The 19,445-nt window shown below is 58.2% G+C and overlaps 1 protein-coding gene across 1 annotated transcript in view; it reads left to right on the top strand.

Moving 5' to 3' along the window:
* Nucleotides 1-4,368: 4,368 nt before the first annotated feature.
* WNT3A (Wnt family member 3A) overlaps nt 4,369-19,445 on the top strand; it is a gene marked incomplete at both ends in the record, with an annotated part of 39,293 nt that continues 24,216 nt past the window's right edge. Inside the window, 2 exons of the mRNA XM_081036060.1 lie at nt 4,369-4,439; nt 18,476-18,717. Coding sequence (XP_080892186.1) covers nt 4,369-4,439; nt 18,476-18,717 — 313 coding nt within the window. The remainder of the gene's footprint in view (nt 4,440-18,475; nt 18,718-19,445) is intronic.

The following is a 19,445-nucleotide window of genomic DNA, read 5'->3' as shown; positions in this document are numbered from 1 at the left end:
TTAGAAGTGGTGACAAGGAGAGGGATACCCGATATGGGATGATATCTTGAGACAGATGGGTGGTTCTCAGGGATAGAGAGCACCTCACCCTCCATCTACGGAGCAGCTCAGGAAGACAAGTGCACCCTCCTTCACCCCTGCCGCTCCATCAGGGCCCTGGCTTTTTTCTAGGTACAGAGTCGTCCACCACATGGGCCTCAGAACTCTTGAATCCTACTTCTAGTATTCAGATTTTAGAGGGCCTGACTCTCGTGGGAAACACATAAGTCACAGACATCGAGACCCTATCCTGCTTCACTTCCCTCTGCGGACGTCAGGAGCCTCCTTGCCCACCTGGAACATGGATACAGACCCTTCCAAGGGCTCTGGGTGAGACCGGGACCCACAGCACTGGACAGAGCCTGAGACCCAGAGCACGTGCTGTTGTCACAGTCTCAAAGGGCTTGGTGAAGTCATCTGATTTGACAGCTTTCCTTTAAAAGGAGAAACTTCTGGAGAGCCGAAAATTTGGCCAGGGCTCTGGGCTGGAGAGGAGAACACATACATACCCACAAACTAAGAAGAAAGGATGTGGACAAACGGGAAGGCCAAGGACATACAGGCAGACTAGATGGGTAGCAGGACGCACCGAGAGCTGTGTCTGAGGTTAGGGGAGAGCTGGGAAGGCGGAGAAGCTGAGACGGACCATGCATCTGGTGGCCACTGCCAGCTGCTCATGTGAGAGCCATGGTTTCCAAACTGTGTGCCAAGGCACCCTGGGACACTGCAGCAGCTTCCCAGGACACTGCATACTCCAGGGAGTCACAGCAATATCGTCATCTGCAGGAAAAACACCTCCTGGCTCCAGGTAGCTCCATTTCAGCTGGGATGGGCCGCATTCCTTTGGAAGTTATCATATCTTTGTGAAGCTGGCTTTCTAGCTGATGTTGTGATAAAAAGCAAGTACCAGTGAAAATCCATGGGGAACAGAAAGGGAAGTGTCCTCACTGGCCACAAGCACAGCTTCCCAATGGTAAGCAACTAAAGTTATGTAAGAATGAAATAAAAATTGTAATCTTTTCTTTGAACTTACGTGAATTTTTTTTCAAAGAGCTACTAATTATTACGTTGTTTAGACCTAATTACTTGCTAAACGAAACTGTCAGGTATTTCTTTTGGCCTGGGGCGCTCTGGAAAGATGATAGCATCAACAGAAAGTCTGGGCCCTCTGCCTCTGAGTGCAAGGACCCTACCTCTGAAGAGCAGGTGCCTGGAGTGAGACACACACACACACACACACACACAACGGGTGAGGGAAGCTTCCAGAAGGGGCAGAAAGAATGCCTCTGCTTCTGATCTGAGACCCCCATCCTGTCTGCTCCTGGCCCCTCTGAGGGCATAGCGATGGGCTCCCTGCCTCCAGCCCCTGGCTGTCCAGATCCCGTCCCGACTCCCCAACTTCTTTCGGGAAAGAAAGAAGAGAATGATTAAGCAGATAGTGTCTGAAAGCTTGGCTTTCCCCTCCTCGGTACGGGAAGGACCATTACAAAATTCTCCCTGGTACCTGTCAGGCAGGATTCAAAGGCCACCGCAGACAGGGGAACTCACTACCTCAGAAGGGAAACTGCCCTGCATCTGGTCTTCCTCCACATCAGGACCTCACCTCCATTGCCTACCCCACCCCCGCAGCAGGGGCCCCCCAGAGTCCCTTGGACGAAATCTTCTTTCCCCTCGGGGCCTATTCTAGAAAGAAAGTGGCCCCCGGGCGACTCTGGCAGTCCATAGTGGAGTAAAAAAAGATCTTCAGGATCATCCATAAACCCGGAATGTTGTGGAATCAGACCTGAGCCCCTGGGTGGGTCAGAGGAACTCCCTCCGTGTGACAGCAGAGGGCGCTGCCAGGAAGGATCTCAGCTCCAGGGGTAAGGAAGGGAGCCTCACTGCAGTGATCTGGGACACGCCAGCAGGGGCACAAGTTGACATGGCATGGGGCGCAGGGACTCTCTCCTCCAGTTAGCGTGCAGAATTTCCAGCTGAAAGTCAGGGAGCAGGAAGAAATCTCACCATCCAATTGCAGTGGAAAACTCCCTCCCCTGCACCTGTCTCCTTCTCCACATCAGCCCTCAGGTGGCCTCCCCTTCCTGGGCTTTCGGGAGACAGAAAATGGGGTGAAGGAAGAGCAAGCCCAGGCTGCAGCTCTCTGGGAGGCGTGCTATGACGCTTGTCTTCAGGGGAACTCTCCACAAAAGGGAGCCCACATCTGGGAGTGGACGGGCTCACCTTTCACTCTCTTCCCTCCCCACCATCTAGCACGGCAGAGGACAAGGCTAAGGAAGGAGAAGCAAGCAGCAGGGGGAGCCGACAAGGGCCTGGAAGGTGAGTGGCAGGTAGGACAGCTGAGAAGTCAAGACCCACATGCTCCTGACCCAGCAGAACAGCTACCCATCTGTGTGCTGGCCCGGCAGCCTCTGGGGGCTCCCCCATCACAGCTCTAATCCCAGGCGGGCAGTGCAGGGCAGTGCAGCTGGGAGGCAGGGGCAGGAGCCTGCCGCTGCTGTGCAGCCCCCACCCCATGCCCACAGCCCAGGCCCCCTGTAACGTGATAATTTGGTGGGGTTTTCTCTTAGAGACAGGGGAAGTCCAGAGGAGGACGAGCCAGCTCCTGCCCGCCCACCCACCTCATTCCAGAATCTGTCCCTCCTTCCCTCTGCGGGTGGGGGGCGTGCAGTGACTCAGAGGAGGGGTGAAGGGGTGGGCATGCGTAGACATAACTGGATCCCAAGGCCAGTGAAGGAAAGAGAGCTTTCCCTAAAACACAATGGCCCTGCTCCACGACAGGAAAGAGGACCCTGCACTCGGAGGCAGAGGGCCCAGTCTTCGTGAAGGCGCAGTCACCAAGGGATCCTTGGGACCAGCGTCCACAGGCCCCCGGACTCCCTTTGCAGACGATGCAGCAGTGTGCTGTGAGGTAAGGCCTGCCTCTCCATCCAGTGCTAAACCTGGAGGAATGCCAGGCCCCCCCCTGCACTCTCCATGGGGCCCCCACACTTAACAGGCCACACTGCATTGCGGCACAGCTCAGGGGCTGTGGAGAACAGTGGTCACATGAAGAGACATCATGGAAGAGCTGGGACTTAGGATTTCCAGCCACAGCTCTGCTCCTCCCAGTCCCCAAACGATGACACGAAGTCCTGCTCCACTCTTCTCACAGCGTCTTTGAGACTGACCAGTCTCTCCCGTGGATGCTGAGAGGGGAAAGGCCTCTCACCTGTTATTACCATGTGGGGCTAGGGCAAAGTGGAGGGTCTGCCCTCCCAGATCGAAAGACCCTGTGTATCCCCGGGCTACAGATGAATCTGCAGACAGAGCCTCACTGTGGACAGCGAGCTGGAGCTGGGGAGCCACTCCCTGTGATCTTGGATAAGTCACTTTCCCTCTCTGGTCTTCCGTCCCCGCATTAGCTGAACCATAAGGCTTACCGAAGTGGTCAGAAATCCCTCCTGAGTGAAGAGGCTGGCAGCCCTGGCAGCCCTGGTGGTTTGAGGTACCAGAGCTAAGGTGCAGCTCTGTGCTGTGCCATCTCCCTGCGACACTGGGGGATTGAGCGTCCTCTTCCCTGCTGTGGTGCGGGGAGACAGCGGCAGCGTCACCACCCGTTTCCCAATCCTAACTGTCAGACATGCCTCTGCACCCTGGACGCCCACCCAGCTGCTGTCCCCGAGGCAGGCCTTCCCCAGCCCCGCTGATCTCCGTCGGTCGAGCAGCGCAGGCAGCCAGGATCCCTGCGGGCCAGCAAGGCGCGGCTCCAAGGGCCGGCTTCGGAGCAACGAACCCCACCTCAAGCCCTCGGCAAGAAGACGGACAAAAGCGGCAGCCAGGCCACCATGAGGAAAGGGACAGAGCAGAAGCAGGAGCGAGTGCGGGCAGCGCCTCCCACCAGGAGCACAGGGTGCGCGGGGCTTCAAACGCAAGGTGCAGCCCGGGGGCTCGGAGGGGATGCCTGTCGACCACGCCAGCAGAGTCCGGACAGCCGCTGGGAGGTCCCGGCTAACCGACAGCGCACCCCGCACACGCCGCGGTCGCGGGAGGGGCCAGAGCTCCGCCCGCCCCCGGCCCCGCCCGCCCCGCCCCGGCCCCGGCCCCGGCCCCGGCCCCGGCCCCGGCGGGCGCCCCCTGCGGCGGTGCCCCGCCCCCGCCGTCCCGCGCCGCCCCGGGCCCCGGCCCGCCGCCCGGTCGCCGGCCCACCTGGCGCAGCGCCGCCCTCGGAGTCCGCGCCCCGGCGCACACCCGCGCACCCCGCGCACCCCGAGGCCGCAGGAGGGCCTAGCGCCGCCGCCCGCCAGCTCCCAGGGCCTGGCCCGCGCGGTGCCCGCGCTCTCCCGCCCGGCGATGGCCCCGCTCGGGTACTTCTTATTCCTCTACGGCCTGAAGCAGGCACTGGGCAGCTACCCGATCTGGTGGTGAGTGAGGCGTCCCCGCGTTCGCCGCCGTCCCCTCGGGCAGGTCCCGCGGTGGCCGGGAGCCCGCGCCCTGCACCTCCGACTCCGCGGGCTTCGGGCGGGCTGTTCTCTTGGTGGCCACTTGCGACCTGTTCGGGCCGGGGCTGGGCCTCGGTGGCGGAGCTTCCGGAGGCATTGGTCCTCGTACTCATGGGGGTCCCACGCGCCGGACGGGGCGAGCAGTGGACTGGGGCGAGGCGGGAAGAGGGTCTGAACCGATGGCACGAACGTCTGGGCAGCCGGGATCCAAGAGAAGCCGGGAGGGCAGCTGGGAAAGGGAGATTCGCCAGAGGCTTTCCTTCAGCACGGTGCCTTACGCACACCACACACACACACACACACTCACACACACCTTAAAACAAAGTCGTGAGACAAGACCGAACAGCTCGGGGCAGCGCAGTTACGTAAAGACAGCGGGGACCGGCCGGGAGCGGCGGGCTCACTGGGGCCAGCGCTCGGCCCTCCGCGCCTCCCGCCGCTGTCCCGGCGAGGGTGTCCCGAGGAGCCCACGCGGAGAGCTTCTGCCTGGACCTCAATGACAAGGAGGGGCTGCTGAGAGGTACAAAGGGAGAGGGCATCAAGTTTGGGGTTTCCTGAATGAGAGGCCCCGGAACCCACCTCTGAGAGGGCTGGGGCGCTCTGTCCTCCGCCCCACACACGGCACATTCCCGTGAGACCGGCCTAAACCTGGCGATGGAAGCGCCGACAAACCGGGGGAAGGGTCCCGAGAGTCTACTGTGCATATGGGGGCAGGAGATGCAGAGTTACTCTCGCTCGGGGCATCTGATTAGGCAGAGCCCCCACGGGTCAGGGTCCCCCCAGCCCCACTGTGGTGAAAGCGGGCGCCGAGGGGCCGGGGCGCGCCGCTGGAGGAGACCCACAGTTGGAGAGAAGCCTCCCCACACGCGCGCGCGCGCGCACACTCCCAGGAATCCTCTCCGACGGCTTGCCTGGAATTATAATAATTACGCCGAGGGGAAGGGGGAGAACCAGCGAGCCGAAGTACATCTAATCCGATAATAATTTTTCTCCTCGAGATGGTTCAGGAGTGGGGGCGCCCGGGGTGCGGACGCGGGTCCAGGCGCAGCCCGGCTGGGCGGGACGGGAGGGGGCCCGGGCGGGTCCTGAGGCCTGGGAGAGGCTACACCGAGGCCAGGACAAGCTTCGGGGATCCCCGTGCGCCCAGCACCCGCGAGGCACCTGTAGCCGCCGTCGCCCTCCGAGGGCCGGCTGCGGCGGGCGTGCTTCGGACGCAGGGACACTGACGCCAGCCCAGCCGGACGCGGGGGAGCCGGGGAGCGCGTCCAGAGGGCCCCACGGCCGCCAGCTCCCGGGCAGGCTTCTAATTAGAACCGCCGCCGCATTCCTGGGCGCAGGAGGAAGCGCCTTCGCCCCCGTGCTCCTCCCATAAAGAAGAGCTCTGTCACCAGCCTCCTGGCGACCCCACGCAGTGAGGGCTTTGTCCTGTTGGCCCACAAGGTCCCTGGCCTTGCTCCCTACAGTACACATGTGCCACTCTTTTCACCTGGGCCGTATGTGTTTCGTCTGAGTGGACCCTGATCCCGCCTTCTCCAGGTGAGAGGAGGGGTTCTCTAACTGCACAGCCGCTCAGCACCCACCCAAGTGTGTGGGGAGGCTTCTCTCCAACTCTGGGTCTCCTCCAAGCAAGTGTCTAGGGTCCCAGAAGGTAGGGGTGCCATGGAACCCCACTTTGCTCGCACACTCAGTGATTCAGTTTCCTGAGAAGTGTCTGGATACAACCTCAGGGCTCCTTGGGAACCAGAGATTCCCCCTTCTGCACCCTCTCTGTCCCCAGGCCCGCTAGACAAGGAGGGAAGCCATCTCCCCACAGGGTACACAGGCAGAACAGACAGGAGGGCTCAGAGAAAGACACAGGGTTTAATAGCAGGGAAGGCCTCTATCTTCACGCCCCACCTGGCACAGCTTTCACAGGTGGCTCCTCCTTTCTCCTGCCCCCCCCACAGGATCTGATGGACCCTCCCTTCATAACTTCTCACCTTCATGCTCAGCCTCCCTAATTGGCTGTTCTGTTTCATCCTCCCTCCCCACTGCCCCATCCCTTTCCACCCCCCTCACCCCAGCACCTCACATATGAAAGTGAAAGTGACTGGGGACTTCCTCACCTGAGGAAACAGCCCAAATCAGGAGTAATTAGGCTTTTGAAGTTGATGTGGCTCTTGGTGGGAGGGTAGCCAGAGAGGAGGAGTTGGTGCTGGCCCTGTGGTAATTTGAAGGGCCACCATCTCCCCAGTACCGTCTAGGGGTGTCCTTCACCCACAATACCGATACCTGAGGTCCAAAAGTAGAGATCATCTTAAGAGCTGTGGAGACCTCCAGGAGCATGTATTCCTGTGTGACAGAGGAAAGTGGGGACCCAGAGAAGGGATGGGGCCTGGGCACCTGACCCCATGGCCAGTGCTTCCCTTCACACTCCTCACCAGGCTGCATTCCTATGAAATCAGAGTTGAGCAGAGGGCTCCTGTGAACACAGGACAGGCATCAGAGTAAAGGGGCCCTGGGGAGCACAGACCCCTGGAGAGCAGCCCCCCTTCCGTGGGCACGGCATCCCTTGCTGTGCTTTGGGCACCTTCCTCCCACTTCCCATGTCTGGGCTGATGGCATCTTGTACCCACCCCCAACCGCACCCCACCCGTGGCCTAACCTGCTTTCACACTGCCCAGAGTTACTACCCTGCCTTCACCTGCATGGAGAACCTGGCCCCCCTTTCCCAGTCAGGACTGCCTTCTAGCTTCCTGGCCCCTCACCAGTCCCTGCTGGCCACAGGCTCCCTAGCACAGAGGCTGTGCCTTGGAGCAGATGTCACTCCAGCTGGTAGAGCAGTGCGTTGTGAAGCTGAGGCCAGATTTCTCCCCCCCTGGGCTAACTCAGCGGCTAGGATGTGCTCCCTGCCTCTCCCTCCTCTCCCAACCTCCTCACCCTCCTCCCCAGACCCTGCCCAGCCCCCCACACACATGCACTCCTGGGCATGCAGACACCAGCTAAGAGCACGTGCCCAGCCCTCCCTTTCCTTCCTGCCCCTAAGGAAGACCATCACCTGCCCCCTTTCCAGAAGGAACCACCTCTATGATGGCCCTCCCTCATGCGGGCCACACAGGCTCCTGGCACACAAGGTCTTCTCGGTCCTGGGGAAGTGGGGGAAGGGAGGAGGACACAGGTCTCCCTCAGTGGGCCTCACTGTTTGTGGGGTGAATGTTTGTTGAGTTCCGAGGCAGGGGAAAGAGAGTTCTGGAGGCGCTGCCCGGACCCACAGCCTCAATTTGGGCAAGGAGGAGGAGGAGGAGGGCTGAGCAAGGCTCTGAGGCTTCTCAGACAGGCAGCTACATCTCTGTGTGCCTTCCCCAGGGTAGCCCTGCCCCAGGGTAGCTCTGCCCCTGCCTCTCTCCAATTCTTTCTCCCTCTGTCCTGTGTCTCTGTCTGTCTGTCTTTCTCTCTCTGCCACTATGGGCCTGGTGATGGCAGTAGCTAGCATATCTCTGTCCCTGTCTCTCTGTCTGTCTCTATGTGTGTCTTTGTTTCTTTCTGTCTCTCTCTGTGTTCCTGACTGTCCCTTTCTCTCTCTGTCTCTGTCTTTCTGTGTCTCTCTCTGCCCGCCTGAGGCTGGTGATGGTGGTAGCTAGCCTTTACAACTAGAGAGATCCAAATACCTACTGACCCCCCACCCAGTGTTGTAGGATCTCAGGGTACTGGGAACAGCGTTCTCCCACAGAACCACCAACGGACATTCTTTTGCCGAGGGGCAGTGCCAGATGGCCACAGGTCAAAATCTCTATGGCCAGAACCCTGGTTTCAGCCACCAAGTCACCCTCCCTCGCCTTGACCCCTTGGCAGCCCACCGTGTCTCACTGTCACCTCCGCCCCTTTGGCTTGGCCACCTGAACACTCCGGCCTCTGTGTGGGGCTTGGAGCAGCAGCTTCTCCCAGCGGCTGTCCTCCATTTTGCTGGGCTTGTTATCAATTTTCATAAAGTGATTTTCTGTTTTATGTGCATAAACCTGCTAGAATACTTTGTGGGGGGAGCGGAAGGGACAGGAGGTCTGCATACCGGAGAAGGTGCAGTCTCAGAGGGGTTGTAAATCGCACTCTCCACAGTGGGTCCCCCATGCAAGTCTCCAGCCTGCAGGACTGGAAGCGCCTGGTCCCGGAGTGGCCCTGCCACCATCCTGCAGGTGTGGCCCAGGACAGAAAACAGGGCCGGGATGTGACACCTGTCCGTGCAAGTATCAGTTACATGTAGAGTGTGGTCCATAGGGCAGAGCCCATCCACAGTTGTCCAGGAAGAAATAAGAACAGAAATTGAAAATACGTGTGTGGGGAAATCCCGGCAGTGCCAGCACTGCAGCATTTTTATATGTTTTATAATGGATTGGAAATTCAAAACTAAACAAAACAAGAAAAACCTCAAATGTAGGTTGCTCTCTAGCGAGTGTGAAAAGCACCTATGTCTGCCTCTAGCCCAAAGTCCCCACAGCCAGCAGCCGGCCCTGGAACCACCGCCCCTTTGCTTTGTGACCCAGCACTGCACTGGGATTTATGAAGTAAATTCAAGACCTTGTATTTGCCCCCTTTAAGAGAGTGCAGTTGGAGGACTGAGAAGTGACAGGAGCCCCCACTGATGTGCTGGGTCTGAGAGGTAGTCAGAGGCTGTTGGCAGCCTGGAGGTGGATTTTGGCTCAGGGTAGAGCAGGCTCCCTGATCTCAGAGGAGCACTGGTGCTTGCAAGGTGGTGGGCTGCCCTTCCCTGGAGGGGTGGAAACACAGGCTAAGGAAGAGACAGCCGGCTGCCATGGGGGCCCACGGACATCTGGGGTTCACGAGCACTCCCCCCATGGTCACCTCTGCAGCTCACAGTCCTCCCAGTAAGTCCCCTGAACTCCCCCAGGCACAGTCAGCACGTCGGGGTGTTTGCTCAACGGTTGGTGTCAGACAGGCACTATACTCGGTGGGCCTGGGGAGACGCCTGGCATAGACAGCAACCACAACCCTGCCTGGTGCACCCGTGCTGGGCTGGGCACAGAGCTCAGCAGGTCGCAGGTCATGGGGAACAAGACCCTGGCCGGGCTGCCTGCTCCCAGTTCAACCCGTCCGTCCTCTCATGGAATTGTCACAGGCCAGTCCATACATCACTAGCTGTGAAATCCCATGAGGGGATCCATTCTTCTTCCCTTTTTGGCCCTTCATTCCCTGAAGTTGCTGGTAAGATTTTGTTGAATGAACAAATGAATGAATGAACGAATGAACCAATGGAATCTTTCCTATAAAAAACAGAAGGCATATGAAGTGGCCTAAGCAGTGGGGGACATGAGAACACAGCTGAATGTTTTTACAGCCCCCTTGTTGAGTTCCCGGCTCTGGAGCTGGGTGCCCATGATGCACCAGGCAGAGCTGCCTCAGTCTCCCGCCTGGCCTCCCCAGGTGACACCCTGGAGGTGTTTCACGCTTTGGCGCTTCTACATTCCTTCCCCGACGAAACGTGCCGCTGCCGCCCAGGGAAGCGGGCAAATGCTTGGCCGCGGGCATGGGAGCCTCTGCCCGCCTGCTGAGACTTGCTCAAAGTATGTGTCAGTAATCCCGGCTGGCCCAGTGGGGTGGGGGGTGCTGGGAGGGCTGCAGGCAGGGCCATGCGGCTGGGCAGGGAAGGGTGGGTCCTGGGACCCACAGGCCCTGCCTGGGTAAGTGTTCTATCTCCCAGGGAGGGGTCATTCAGGTGCAAGAGAGCAAGAGGAAGAGGAGACACACGACCCTTCCTCGGGTCCCCTAGGTGGGCAGAACCTGGAGGGTCTTGGGGCAGGTCAGCACCTGTGGGGAGTCTCCTGGACAGCTCCACCCAGAGGGACAGAACCTGCCCGTCAAGCTGGGCAATGATCCACTTGCAAGGCGACCAGCCCACACACACCAACTCAGGTGTCAGGACAGGGTCCTTGTTCTGCCCGTGAAGAGGCCCTGATGGTAGAAGACAGAGATCCCAATGGGACAGGTGCTCTGGAGGCTTCGTGTGTCACCGAGAGAGAGTCCCAAGACAAAGCAGGACCCACTGTGGCAGAGACCCTGCAGGGTAGGCAGCAGAGGCCCCATTGGACCTCTTTGTTCCCCCGGGGCCTGGGCAGAGCTCTGTGCCCACTCTGTGCCCTCAAAGGACAAGAGAAGACATGGCCTTGCCCTCTAAGAGAGGCACCTCACGGTCCAGACATGGGAGGACATGTGTCAGGAAGTGGCAAGCTTTGGCACAAAGAGACGGTAGCCAGCAGGGCTGGGGCACAGGGTGCTTCCCGGAAGAGGTGGGCTGATGACGTGGGGTAGAATGTGCCCCAGGCTGCCAAGGTGCAATTGACCCACCTCCCCGCTGGTCACCTCCCTCTGGGACCCTCGGATAGAATGTGGCCCACTGCCTCCTGGGATAGACAGGGAAACTGAGGCCCAGGAGTAGAAAGACAGAAACAGTTAAACCAGTGAATGACGGCAGAGCTGGTGTCCATGTCTTGCCCTCCAGGCCCAGCCCATATTTGTTGAATTTTGCTGCAAAATAAAAACAAATCAGTATTCAAGAAACCTGAGAGCCTGCCACCCATCCAAACCAGCCCGGACAGTGCACAGGGCCGGCCTCGCTAACTGGGAATCCATCCTCTGCCCAGAGCTTCTTCAGTGCCTTGGCCCGTCAGCCAAATTATGGTCAAATCCACGTGGTGAAGTCCATCCGCCAGGCTGGGTTCCAGGCGGTCTGCTCCCCTGCGTGTCACAGCCAGTGCTGCTTCTATCCTAAGCAAGGCCATCTGGCGAGGCGCCCGGACTTTCAGCAGCGTTGTCCTCATCAGGAGTGAAGGAGGGAGGGGGGAGGAAAACCACGGGTGCATGCGGCAGGCGTGGTTCACGTGGCTCCAGCCACAGGCTGGAACCCAGCCTAGGGGCCACTTTGCACATGGTATGTTCTGGGCTGGAGGTGATGCCCCTCCCCCACACCAAAAACAGACAAGTCTGTCATTTCTCTGACTTAATATTGTGAGTTCTTTTCATTTCACTCACACGTTTTTCGTGGTAACAGACTGCACAAAGCAGTTTGTGTGCAGTAAGCATTTTCCGCACCTCTGGGGCCTTCTCAGTAATGGTGCTAGCAGATACTCGAGCCCGTGGTGTGGACGTGTTGTGATCTGACTGTTGGCCCCTTGTGCGATGTGGACAGCTCTGCAGGGAAGGTCTCCTCTGAGCTGGGACCCCAGATAAAGGCTCAGGGCTCTGGGTGGGGGGAAGGAATGCCACACCCGAGGGAGCATTCAGTGTGGGACATTCTGATTTTGAGAGGCCTGTGGGGACATTGGGGTATGATGTCCAGCTGGGCAGTTAAAATTCTAGCCCCTCTTCTGGGTGGTGGCTGAAGTTGGAGATAAGAGTGCCTGCTGGGATGCCATCCTACACTGAGGGCTGGCAGCAGGAAGGGAAGTGCAGGCACCATTCCCGCATGAATCATGCAGCCTCTTGGCCTCATGCCCCTGTGCTTCCCAGCCCCCAGGACCACAATCCTGGGAGCCATCAAGGCAGGGCTGACTAACCCCCGAGGTGGCTACCGACTGGAGTGTCCTGCAGTGACGATGGCTGTGAGCAGGACGGCATGCATGGTGTCCCTGAGGCGGGGTCAGGACCTCACTGAGACCTGGGTTAAAAGGGGTGACAGATTTGGGTGCCACCACCAGCATTCACCTGGATACCACCACCTATCATGTGAGTCAGGCCCCTCCCGTCCTTGTCTGGACCCGTTTGCACACCTGTGCTGCGTGTGAGGGGCGAAGGGAAGGTTGGAATATTAACGTGATGCCTAGACCCGAGACAAGAGCTCAGTGCAGACTTGGAGGGTTGATGAGGCCAGGCCCACGCTGTGACCCTCTCTGAAAACCTCTTGGCAGCGCTGCATAGAGACCCCGGCCTGTCTCCTCCAAGCGGAGGAGCAGGCTGTCAGCACTCAGCTGGACATCTCCATCTTCCTTCCTGCCATACTGCTTCTGGAATGTTCACTCCTGGAGCTCCCTCCGCCTGTTGACACCTCTGCTCATTGCTCATTGCCAGGATGCTAGGGTGGAGGGAAGTTCATGGCCCTCCTGTGGAGAAAGACTAGGCCTTGGGGGCCGGGGTTCATACCCAGTCATGCTCCTGACCTGAATCAGATGCCGCCTCTCCAGATCTAACTGAACCCGCATTCTCAAAGGCAGCATGGAAGGCTCTGGAAGACTCCTTGGGGTTCTCCTTGCCAAGAGGAAGGCTTTGCAGCCCCAGGACTCAGAGCCAGATGCAGCTTCAGTGACCCAGAATCGGAACCCCGTTCCCAGTGTGTGTTTCTGACTCAGCATGTCCAGGGCCCCCAGGAACTCAAGTTTCTGACAAATCCCGTGGTGTACACGCTGCCAAGCGCAGAGCCACCCCAGGGAGAACCCAGCTCTCACCCAGCCATCTGGCATGCCAGCTGGGAAACCGAAGCACAAAGGGTCTCTCAGCTGTAGGCGAAGTTTGCCGGACAGGCTGTGGCCACCACACCAGTCCCCTCTTGATGACGGTTCCATGATGGGAATGAGATGTATGGGGTTAGTGGTGGTTGCTGGGCTTTGTTTATTGATTTGATGTATATCTTACTCATCATGTAATTTGTGTCCATGTCCCTCAAATTCATATTTTGAAGCTCTGACCCCTAATGGGACTGTGTTAGAAAGTGGGGCTTTGGGAGGTGATTAGAGGTCCTGACGACAGACCCCCAGAGTGGGACCAGTGTCCTTATGATGAGGAAGTGACAGGAACTCACTCTCTGTCTGTTCTGTGAGGACACAGAGAAAAAGCGGCTGTCTGTTGGTTGGTGTCTTCCTCTAAGCCATGATTTCCTGGTTCCGGAGGTCCCTCGGTGCCACCACTCCAGGTTTTGTGGGTTGAAAGGAGACAAATAGTGGGCTGGGCTGAGCCCAAGGCCACACAGTTGACAGTGACAGGGCAAGTGGAACAGATAAGGGGTTGGGCAGTGGTTAACAGCAGGCAAAGGCCTGAGCAAAACCAGGGATAAAGAAGGAAAAAATAACCATCCGAGAGAGAGAAAGAGAGAGAGGCACCAGTATGTGACAGAGGTGATATTGGGGGTGCAGGCCCGGGGTAGGGGGAGTGGGAAGAGCTGTCTAAAGGTCTTGGTGACTGGCCCATGAAGGCAGCAGTGGCTCAAAGCTTTGAGCTGCACATGGTAGGCCTGTCAGCCCATGATGGCCTGTCCCTTCGGGTCTGAGAGAGAAGCACCACGTTAGCAGGGCGGGAAGCAGGAGTACGCCAGTCTGCACCACGTAACAAGCGACCAGGCTCCATGCTTCCACAGCGCCCATTCACCAGCGCACACTCTCCAGGTCAGGGTCTGGGTGGCTTGTCTGGCTTCCTTGCTCTTGTGAGGCTAAAATCAAAGTGTTGACCAGTGTGGAGAACAACATGCTCCCAACCTCACCCAGCTGTCAGACTCAGGGCCTTGTGGTGGCCCACGTACTTGCAGCTGTGGGTCCAGTGGTTCTCAGCTCCTAGAGGCCACTTTCTGGTCTGGGGATGTGGCCCCTCCATCACGGAGCCGAAACAGCTCCGGCGGGGCTCTGACTTCACTCCCAGCTGGAGGCTGTGCTGTGAAAGCACACATGTGGTTAGAAGAACTGGGGGTGGGGCCCCTGACTGACGTCTGCCATCCACCACAGGTCCTGCTGATATCAAGGCGATCTGCCATTCGTCACAGTCTGGGCAGCAGGGTGGCAACTCTGGTGGCCATATCAGAGTTTGGGCTTGGTGGGAGGTGAGGTGGGGGCCCCACGCACTGCCCCCCACAGCATGCGGCCGCCCGCAGACACTCCGAGCAGCCTCCGTGCCAGCCCCTGTGAGGAGGTAACATCTCTCTGCACCCACCACTGACTGCAGTCGGGCTCGCCTTCACTTGTGAACAAGGCAGCAAACTGCAGCAGCATTAACGGTTTCTGTCACCAGGAGAAAGCAGATACTTTCATCTCAGATGACAGTCGGAGCAGAGATTACAAACCGCCCTCATGCTCTCAGCCCAGGTGTTGGCTCAGTAAAGAGGCACCTTCACAGCTGTCCCAAGCTTGTGCTGTGGCCGTAAGTGTACGTCAGTCTGCTGTCTCCTTGTGTTTCTTCTCCTCTTGGTTCAGAGAGAGTTCCGTCCACCTGTCCCCATGCCGTGCCCACTCCCCTCAGCTCACATCTTGCCTAACTGGCACATTTGTCAGAGAGCCCACCCTGTGCAGTGCCACCAGCTACATGTGGCTGACTTCACCAGTCTCCGTGGACGTCCTTATGAACCTGTCCTACTTGGTACTACCTCCAGTCCTTGGGCGACCCTCAGACAGGCTGGTACATGGTCGTCCCAGGAGACTGAGCTCCTCGCAGCCGCTGCTGCAGGTGGAAGCTGCTCCCTACCCTACCGTCCGGCCCTCAACCCCAGCCTAGAGACCCTGCTCCTCCTGGAAGGCTGGGGGAGGAGGGAGTTACAGACCATAGTTTTCCAAGTATTGATTGACTGGGGATTGCTACCCTCTCCTAGGTTAGAAATCTGGGTCTTGGGTGTGGGGGGCAGTGCTTATGCAATGTGGGTGTTTTTCCAGTGTGCACTGTGGGTGCTTTATTGAAATATAGGTGACACATGACATTGTGTGAGGTTCAGATGTACAATGTAATGAATTTGGTACATGGAGAAATTGCTAAATGATCATCACATAAGGTTAGTGAACATGTTTGGATTTTTTATATGATTTTTTTTGATGACCCAATTTATTCTTCCAAGCCCAGCCAAAATGTGGTGGCCCGATAAGCCCCTTTGGCTCTTCTCTGCCCCTCCCCCGCTCATCACCAGCCCCACCCTCATGAGAAGGGAGCTCCCCAGCTCTTGGCTCTCCTCTGGTAGGGTCTGCATTGCTCAGGCCCTCTTGGCCACCTGGCTCTTGGACAGAAAAACCTTTCTGGAAGCAATTCAAAGAACTAAAGGAGTGGTAGAAAGATCCAGTCAGGCTTGGTGGAGGGTGGAACAGCTGGAGCGGCATCTGGGCTGGTGGCCGCCAGCACCCTGGCCTCACTCAGGGAAGTGACGAGCCTGGGCCTGCCCCGAGGAGGGCTGAGAGGAGGCGGATGGGAGCTGACTCAGCACCCCAGGGATGAACTAGGCAGAAGCTGTGAACTTGGGAGTCCTGCTCTGATTTCCCTAGAGCAGTGGCCTGGGGCGTGAAGGAGGCAGGGCAGGGCTTAGATGGCACAGGCTCTGTGCTCTCTGTGAGGGCTGTGAGGTTCTGGGGTGGACACCTCATCCCTCCTGTACCCCCCCACACACACTCAAGAGTGCGTCTTGGCCTTACATCTGGCAGGTGGCCAGCACCTTGAAACATGAAGGCAGAGAGACGAAATCCTCTTTTTTTGTCCGAGTCTCCAAGTCAACAAGCATGTTCAACCAGTGAAGAGAAACCAACTCTGGAGTGAATTTTGTTTCTGGTGAGAGGTAGGCTTCCCCATGGGAGGCACTGTGGGAACTGAAAAGGAGCTGGAGCCACAGTTGCTTCTCCCCCCAACTCCGCTTCCTGGCGGGCCATCTGCCAGCTACGAGGTTCCCAGGGCCTCTGCCCCTGCATCCCTCCACTCACGATAGAGGATGTCTCCCCACCTTGGTGCTGTGGTTCCAGGTCCCTAGCCCTTGGTGCAGAGCCTCCAGCACCTGATGGGGGCTCTTGCAGGACAGAGTCAGAACGAGGACAATCAGGGTCACTGAGGAAACAGACGGTGACCTCATCCTGGGCAGGCATAGCTGTCCACATACAACACACATGTCAGTCCCTGGGGCCAGAACAAGGCAATCTAGTGGGTGGCTTCAAAACCTGCTGGATTGGGCTGGACCGGAGGTGGAGGTGGTGAGGTTCTGAAGGAGAACCAGGGTGCAGGCATTTTGATCTCTCTTTATGGTTCTCTGTGTCCAAGTGGCCAAGAGTGGCAGAGGGCGTACAGCTTAGCGAAGGCCAGTCTCTCCCCACTGCCCCACTACCTCCTGTGTTCTCCCCCCACCCTGTGCTGTGGCACCAGGCCAGGCCCAACTTCTCAGCCTGGAGGCCTCACCACTGAGGGCAGAGGCAGCTGACCTCAGCTCATCCTGCCATCCATCCACTTGGCCCATGCTCGTCCATCTGGAAGCCAAGCACCAGATTGGTACAAGGGGTCCCTGAGAGGTGGTAAAGACAGTCCCTGTGGTCCCCACTCAGAGCTGTCCATGCAGGGCAGGTGCTGAGATGCAGAGCAATCAGGCAGAGCTCTGCCTACAAGAACCACCAACCATTGCAGAGATGGACACACCATGGCAGCAAGAAATCCATGGGCAGCAGGACTGCAGAGCACCACTATGGAGATGGATACATACAAAGGCAGCAGGACGATGGGGCACCCACTGTGGAGGTGCGTGCGTCCACAGGACACAGGATGATGGGACACCCACTGTGGAGGTGCGTGCGTCCACAGGACACAGGACGATGGGACACCCACTGTGGAGGTGCATGCGTCCAGAGGACACAGGACAATGGGACACCCACTGTGGAGGTGCGTGCGTCCAGAGGACACAGGACGATGGGACACCCACTGTGGAGGTGCGTGCGTCCAGAGGACACAGGACGATGGGACACCCACTGTGGAGGTGCGTGCGTCCACAGGACACAGGACGATGGGACACCCACTGTGGAGGTGGGTGCGTCCAGAGGACACAGGACGATGGGACACCCACTGTGGAGGTGCGTGCGTCCAGAGGACACAGGACGATGGGACACCCACTGTGGAGGTGCGTGCGTCCACAGGACACAGGACGATGGGACACCCACTGTGGAGGTGCGTGCGTCCAGAGGACACAGGACGATGGGACACCCACTGTGGAGGTGCGTGCGTCCACAGGACACAGGACGATGGGACACCCACTGTGGAGGTGGGTGCGTCCAGAGGACACAGGACGATGGGACACCCACTGTGGAGGTGGGTGTGTCCAGGGCGGCAGGACCGTGCATCACCTGCCAGATGGAAGAAGCTCTTTCTTGCTCCTCCTGCCAAGAGGACCTTGTGGTTTTTGAAATTGAGGTGCAATTATGTACAGTAAAACGGACATAATTCAATCAGTTTGACACACAAACACGTGGAATCAACACCCCCATCAAACACAGAGCACCTCGGTCTCCCTAGCCCACAGAGGTCCTGTGGAACCTTCCACAGGGACTGAAGTGTCCCATATTTCACCCAATACCATGGTAGCCTCGGGCCACATGTGGCTGGTGTGACTGAGAAACCAAAATTTCTCTCTTTTTATGTCATTTTACTTAATTTAAATCCTTAGACACCTAAGGTGAGTGGGAACTGTTCTGCAGCCTGAGAAACATTCTGTGTGCCACCTTCGGTCAGCCTATAACCCGCCCCCACCTCCCACCCCGTGTGCATGAGGGAACCGCCACCCTGGTTTCTGTCCCTATCCACCATGTGGCCAGCTTTGGTCTCAGAGGAACCCAGGTCACCCACATGGCAGGCCTCTCTGCAGCCGCTCCTCTGTCCGCTTCTACATTACCCACATGTCAGCTGCACACGTGGGTGCTTCCAGGCTGCATGTGTTTTTGTTTCTGTTGGACTGGCACAGCAGGTGTGTCCTGGGTGATTTAGCCACTGCTACGCCCGTCCAGCTTCAGCCCCAGCTCATCAACCCCTACTCTGGGCAGCAGGAGGCCACTGTCCTTCTTTGATTTACTTTCCAACACTCAGCAGGCATATCTTGGTGTTTTGCGCTAAATCTCCAGGGTGGAAGCACATCTTGCCCTGGAATACACAAGTGCCCCAAAGGAAAGGGACCCGTGTGCTCCCTCTGAGAGCAGGCCCAGCTCCTACTTCTGTTTCACAGGCTGGCAGGGCAGCTCTCCCACTAAGCAGGCCTTGCCCTCCTCCCCCAGGTCCCTGGCCATCGGACCCCAGTACTCATCCCTGGGCATGCAGCCCATTCTCTGCGCCAGCATCCCGGGCCTTGTACCCAAGCAGCTGCGCTTCTGCCGAAACTACGTGGAGATCATGCCTAGCGTGGCGGAGGGCGTCAGGATCAGCATCCAAGAGTGCCAGCACCAGTTCCGTGGTCGACGGTGGAACTGCACCACCATCAACAACAGCCTGGCCATCTTCGGCCCCGTGCTGGACAAAGGTACGCCTACCGGTGGAGATGGCAGCCTGTGGCTGCAGCAGGCCCAAGCCAGCTGCCCCACTCTGCCCTGTTGTCTCACCTGTCCCTGGGCAGGTGGGCAATGCTGCACAGACCTCATGACGTTAGCATCTCTGATGTGGGTCCTTCCCATGGGTACTAGCTCTGAGAGGGCTCCTGGGGTTTGGGAAGGACATAGGATCATGCATATTCCTCCTGCTTCCCTTCCCAAAAGGAAATTGCATAGTCCCCACGGGAACACTGCAGGCGGTCTTGGAGAGGAAATGTAAACACACACGCGTACACACACACACACACACACACACACACAAAGAAAGAGGGTTGGGGCCAAGAGGCACAAGAGGCAAAAGCTATCTAGGGCCCTGAAGCCAGGGGTTACTTGGGGAAGGAAGGAAGATGAGGAGGGATGGATGTTGGTTAACTTTTGGTGAAGAGCAAATTTTCACAAAACGTCATGGTTTAAACAATGATGATGTGTCGTACATCCCAACTGATCAGAGTGCAGCACCCACTGGCAGGCTTGGTCCCTGCCCCTCAGCTGGTCCCATTCTCACCCATGTGGCAGTTGACACTGCTGTCAGCGGCAGTACCTGCAAGTAGCCTCTGCACATGGCCTGGGCTCCCTTACGACATAGTAGCTGGGCCCCTGGGCAAGTGGGGAGAGAAGGAGGTGGAGAAGACTCTTTTCACTTAGCAGAATGTTTCCAAGA

This window comes from Rhinolophus hipposideros (assembly GCF_964194185.1).
Source record: "Rhinolophus hipposideros genome assembly, chromosome: 23".
Classification (NCBI taxonomy): Eukaryota; Metazoa; Chordata; class Mammalia; order Chiroptera; family Rhinolophidae; genus Rhinolophus; species Rhinolophus hipposideros.
The sequence above is the reverse complement of the archived record's forward strand: the minus strand, read 5'-3'. Positions and strand labels throughout refer to the sequence as shown.